This window comes from Notechis scutatus, chromosome 2 (assembly GCF_049901735.1).
Source record: "Notechis scutatus isolate UNSWTSFEM ecotype Mainland chromosome 2, rNotScu1.2, whole genome shotgun sequence".
NCBI lineage: Eukaryota > Metazoa > Chordata > Lepidosauria > Squamata > Elapidae > Notechis > Notechis scutatus.
The window spans coordinates 151,940,709-151,946,748 of NC_142010.1; the positions used below are offsets into that span (position 1 = coordinate 151,940,709).

Below are 6,040 nucleotides of genomic sequence, written 5' to 3' on the forward strand. Positions count from 1 at the left end.
TAATTCAAAGGCAAACTTTTCTAGTATTTCCTATTCATATACATTCTGTTTCTTCAGAAGGGGATTGATACATGGATGCTTGTTACCTGAATTATGGGAATGGGTGAACAAAGATACCAAAATCAGAAAACTGATAGCTCAGAACATTTGTGTTTTGAGTGGGGAATCCATTAGAATCCTTGCCCTCAAATCACATAGCATCAAGCAGGGTTGATTCTGTTATCATCCCAACTACCTAGAAAAATCAGATGATGAGAAATGGTGTGGCATAGTTCCTAAAATGCCTGGAAGTTTTTTTATTTTGCTTTTTAATGGCAAAGATTCGAGTTACAGAGTCAGAGATATTTTGATTTCAAAATGGGAAGTGACAGATGCCTTTTGAAGGTACTTTCCTGTTAAAGATAACACACACTGATGCCAAGAGATAAAATTCCATTTATATTCTGTTTTATCCCTAGGTATCAAGGCAGATTTATTTTGGAACATGAAAATGTAAGCTACAATAGCTACTGTTTGAAAAATGTAGGTTGGTCCCAAGTCTATTTGGTACTTTGTTTATCTCTCCTCACTCATTCATTCATTGACCCTATCTTGGTTCACACAGATGTATCTACCATTTAATTTCTTAGTACCTGATCCCAGCATCTCTGGGGCTAGTTGACCAGGGCATAGAAACCATGGCCAACACGGACTGAATTATCATAATTGCCTTCAGTACAGTATTTTATTTCCAAAGGAATCAGTTTGCATAGTCCACAGACAAGTTGCCACAGAAGACTCAAGCAATTGATAGCACGATCATGAAGATGATAGCGGTCTGGGGAAAACTTAAAGCTGTTTACAGTGTGTTACGTTTAAAATGCCGCACAAAAATGTAAAACATAAGCCTGTTTGTTCTAATGGTTAAAATGCTGGATTAGAATCGAGACAGTGAATCTAATCCTGCCTTATACACAGAGGTGGTATTCAGCAGGTTCTGACCAGTTCTAGAGAATCGCTAGCGGAAATTTTGAGTAGTTCAGAGAACCGACAAATACCACCTCTGACTGGCCCCGCCCCCATCTATTCTCCGCCTCCTGAGTCCAAGCTGATCATTGGCTGGGTCTTCTTTTGTTGCCCTGCACAGGAGAACGGAGCTGGAAAGCAGGTTAGTGGGATGGGGAGGGAATGTGGATTTTGCAGTAACCTTCCCCCTGGAGTGGGATGAGAAATGGAGATTTTACAGAATCCTTCCCCTGCCATGCCCACCAAGCCATGCTGCTAGTAAAAAAATTTGAATCCCACCACTGCTTATACATCTGAATGACCTTAGGCTGGTCATTCTCTCAACCCTAAGAAGTAGCCAAGGACAAACCACTTCTAAAATCTTGGCAAGAAAACTGCAGATATTTTTTTGTGGCCACTAAGAGTCAAGGTGACTTGATGGACTAGTAACAAAATGCAAAACATGATAGAAATTCTGCCTTCTGGATTATAGCCTTAACAAATGTGGAGGGAAGGGTTTTATGATTTGGGGTTTACCCTTTTTATCTTACGTGTCATGACTTACATGCCATTGTTGATGCTGTTTGATCTTTGTTTGCTGTCCAGAGTCCCAGTTGTGAGATTGACAGTTATAATTAATCTAAATAAATAAAAATAGGTTCCTGCATGGAAGAGATTGGTTTGTTGCCCAAAACAACTGAAAAGATTTAGCTGAGTTAGACATGGCAGAGAACAACTGTTGAAACTAATAAGGTTGTATATGGTGTTAGCATTTCAGAAGGCAGCTAATATTCTGGACTGCTGTTCCTAGTATTTTTATTATTAAGAGTTTTTAAAATCCCACCTTTATATAACTCAAGGCAACAAATTTACTTGATATGCCTGCCTATTTTCTCCACAACAACCTTGTGAGGTGGGCCGGGCTGAAAGAGAGGTCCTGACTCCAGACGACTCATCTAGCTTTCATCCCAAAGGCAAAACTAGAACTCACTCTCTTTGTTTCTAGCCCAGCATCTTTGCCATTGAATCCTCCTGGCTCTTTCTTTTTAATCTGCCTATTTTAAAAAATTTAATCTCTATATTTTAATCTACATATCACATTTTGTAAATATTAAAACAGATTGTTATTTGTAATGCTTTTAACCAGTTGGTTTGCTCCCTAGTGGAGAAGCAGGATAAAAATATTGTAATTTTAAAAAAATCCAAATGAGTCTAAAAGTAATATTTTATATTTTATATATATATATATTAAAGATCTCCACACACACATGCACATACACTCCGCTACTGAGCCGATGAAAAACAGCGGTTATTTGACTATGATAACCTGGATATAAATATGAACTGAATATTAATTAAAGCGGTACAAAAAAAAACAAAAAAAAAACCCTTCACACTCCTCCCCTCACAGTCGGCCTCTCCGGAGCCTTCCCTTTCCACCCCACGTGGCTGGGAGGAGCGTCGCCGCGGCATGGCTGTTCCGGGGTCCGGGCTTGCGTTGTATCCAGACACGGGTATATGGGATCGTGAGAAAGACCCGATCCGAGCCTGGCCTGGGCTGAGCAGGCGAGAGCGGGATGCAGCCGTGAAAGGAGGAGGGCGGGGAGGGGGGTGCATCGGAGGATCAGGGCGCCGGGGTTCATTTCCCCCCAAAAGCTTCTTTTACTACGCAGGGACGATCCCCTCGTTCTCATAAGCCTGCCGGTGCCATCCCTTCGCGGGTGAGCGCGGTGTAGAAACTATTGCATGCGGGGAAATAAGAGACGGGAAAGGCAAGGGCGATGGGGGTCAAAAGCGTGTAATTATGGTGTGTCCAAGTCCCCGCGTGTTTGCTGTTGAGGTCTGTGCTGGAACAGCAACTTTCAAATAAATAAGATAAAATAAAACCTAGATTGCAGTTTTAAAAAGTTTGGCGGGAAGAGAGATAAACGGCTAGGGCGGTTATTCATAATGCTTCCCGAAGCTATGGACGAAGCAATGTCCCACCTAAAAGATGGGGACGCTAATGAAAATATTTAACAATATCTTACAGTTTAAATCAACCCTACAACCTTTTAAAAGTGGAGCTGAGGTCAAACAAGAGGGCCCCATGTGTCCTAGTGTTTTGGCTTTTGACGCATTAAAAAGAAAAAAATGCTCCCTTGAGTCAACTTCAGTTCCTGGTGACTACATTGGCCATAGTATGAAAACAGTTTCTTTCACCTTATTTTACAATGTTTTTTTTTTTAATCTTCCCACATTTGTCTTCAGATGTTTGCCAATCCACATACTAACTAGTCCAAATATGCTTAGTTTTTATAAACTCAGCTATCAAAATGGGCATTATTAAACACATAAAAGGATTAGAAGCTCTGAACACTTTATTTGTCTACATAGTACAAAGATAACATTTATTTACCAAGAGGTATAGTTTTATAATACTATATAAAAATTTAAAACACAACTGAAGAAATGAATGCAATGTTATAAATAAAAATAAAATAATAAAAAAGTTAAAAATAAGACCTAAGTTAAAAACTATTCTCCAGCCTATGTGGGCATTAAGATAGCAATAATTAAAAGTTCAGGTGTGGGGGAAGAAAAACAAGAAGAAAGGAAATCATGTTGGCGCCAGGTGAATTTCCCCAAGGAAATAATACAGACAGAAAGCTATAATTAAACAAGTCCTGTCTCTAGTATCCACCTCCTGAGGTTCAGGATGAAAGACTTGGTGAAGTGGTGGATACTGAGATCACAAGCTGTTAAGAGGCCTGAGTCTATCTCTTGAAACGAGCTTGAAAACCATTGAGTAAACAGAGATTAATATATTTCCCTTTTAAAGATAGGGAGAAGGTATGATATGAGAAGAAAGTGTGAGGAAGTGGGGAGTTTCCCTATACTGTTTTCTATATTTTATGTTCCTTATGATTATATCAACATCAGTGAACTGAAAATTCCTTTTCCATCGTCAACGTTGGCCAAGATTGCCTTGGGTTCTCTGGCCCCAGATCCTGAGCCTCGCAAAGGAGGGATCATCAAAGAACTGGATGTGACAGACAACATTTTACATGTGTGAGTGTGGCTTATAGGCCTCCATCTATAGCAGGGGTCCCCAAACTTGGTAACTTTAAGACTTGTAGACTTCAACTCCCAGAATTACTCAGCCAGCTGAGGAATTCTGGGAGTTGAAATCCACGAGTCTTAAAGTTGCCAAGTTTGGAGACCTCTGATCTATAGCTAGAAGAGGCAGGGGGCATGATCTATCAAGAGAAACAGCCTTAGGGGAACCAGAAGGAGCAAGCTGGCTTCTGCTTGCTAGTGCAATTTCATGTTTGATGTCAAGCTTGCCATTGGGTTGATAGAGCCTGCTTTCAGAACTGGACATCACCCTTGGAGACTTAAAACAAGAGAATTTGGTGGTCAGGGCTAGTTTGATGAAAGACCCAGCATGCTGTAAAAGTATAAAGTAGTGGATTGGGATTAGAAAGACATTCATATTCATATTCTTGATCAGCCATAAAGCTCTCTGAGCCTAGGTTGGCCAGCTTTATTTATTTTATAGAGTTGTTGGGAGGATAAGAATTGAGAGAGATTATTACATATGTCACCTTGAATTCCTAGAGGAAGGTGGATTATAAGTGCAAAAAGTAAAGGAAATCCATCAGTAAGGTCTGCACATTCAGACAATAAATCTAATATATGGTATTGTAGAAAGTGCAGTGTTGATGTGAGACCAGTCTTGTACATTTAACAATGCGCCATTCATTATTTTTGTTACTATTATTTCTAGGCAGTGGAGAGCAGAGGAAGCTAGGATCCTGCGTGTTTCCATTAACTCCTTCTTGGAGCATCTCTCCTTGGTGGTGGAAACTATGGATCTATTTGGACCACCCGTAGCTTGATAAACTGTTATATCAGATCAATAAAATGGATTTTGTTGGATACTGGACTTGGCCACTCACGGCTGATTTCAGAGGAGGCATTGGACAGTCCTTTCTTGGAGCCAGGATGGAAAACAAGATGAGTACTTGTACTATGGAGCTCAAGAACCTGATAAACCATTTTGCACCAAGAAGTAGGCAAGTTTAGAACTGCCTTGGCCTCCCCACCCCCAAAAAAACAACCTGATGTTCTCCAGATATGTTAACACTTCAACTTCCACAAGCTACAAGCAGTCTGGCTAAGGTTCTTGATTGGGAAGATACATTTTACTGAAAGTTATGTTTATATGATATGTATTTTTATTATATTATCCCATTCATCTTACACCCTTGCATGTGTTTACTAATAAAATATTTTTGACTATGGGAAAAAAAACTGCTGGACAAATGATGTGGTCATAACAAAATCTTAAGAAATATGTTTTTGGGGGGCGGGCTCCTGAATTAAAAGGTTTATGAACACGATGCAAACGTTGGATGCATGATGCGCAATGTTTAGAAGAGGATGCCATCTGTGATTTAGAAATAGAAACAGGAAACACCATCTATTATTTTTGTTAAATATGTCAAGCAGGCAGTCCTGCAAGGTTTATGAATTTATGACTGGTGATTTCTCCAGTAAATGAAATTAACCGACCTATGATTGGTTCTTCCATCCAGCTGGTTTCATAGGGCTGTTTTGAAATATTAACAGGAAATTGGTCATCTGAGTAGTTTTTTCCAAATCAAAGCCAAAATATGTTGGAAACCAGTTTTTCTGTTTTCTGTTATTTCCTTGCTACGTATTCTTTTTCCCTTGAAGGTCACATAACAATATGTGATTGGTAGTTTTTAACTTGAGGAAATCTGCCAGTTTCTAATCTAGGAGTAATCCCGGTTGAATTTAATGGAGTTAAAACCCAGGTTAAGTTTGCATAAAGTCATAACTGACAATGTACTATTTGTCTGCATTTCTGCTGAAAGCACTCAGCACATAGTGTAACTCTAAGTGAATAAATCAATCCACCCCCCAGTCAATGTGAGACAGTACAAAATTGAGCAGAAAATATGGGTTACAGTAACAAAAATATGAACTGACAGTGAATGGCACCCATTGCCAGAAATATTGGGAAAATGCTTTGGGCAGTTACTTTCTC

At 39.5% G+C, this 6,040-nt stretch overlaps 1 protein-coding gene across 1 annotated transcript; it reads left to right on the forward strand.

The window, feature by feature from the left end:
- Positions 1–2,379: 2,379 nt before the first annotated feature.
- LAGE3 (L antigen family member 3) lies at positions 2,380–5,537 on the forward strand. Its single transcript, XM_026676245.2, has 3 exons — positions 2,380–2,484; positions 3,907–4,035; positions 4,754–5,537. The coding sequence occupies exons 1-3, from the start codon at positions 2,456–2,458 to the stop codon at positions 4,863–4,865; spliced, it is 270 nt and encodes an 89-aa protein (XP_026532030.1). The 5' UTR covers positions 2,380–2,455; the 3' UTR covers positions 4,866–5,537.
- Positions 5,538–6,040: the final 503 nt, after the last annotated feature.

What these genes read in the sequence shown, in the direction of transcription:
- LAGE3 (XM_026676245.2), top strand. Translation starts at nt 2,456, where the DNA reads ATGGCTGTTCCGGGGTCCGGGCTTGCGTT. An exon ending in CCGGGGTCCGGGCTTGCGTT is followed by an intron (nt 2,485 to 3,906) that starts GTATCCAGACAC and finishes TATCAACATCAG; the next exon opens with TGAACTGAAAATTCCTTTTC. An exon ending in ACAGACAACATTTTACATGT is followed by an intron (nt 4,036 to 4,753) that starts GTGAGTGTGGCT and finishes TATTATTTCTAG; the next exon opens with GCAGTGGAGAGCAGAGGAAG.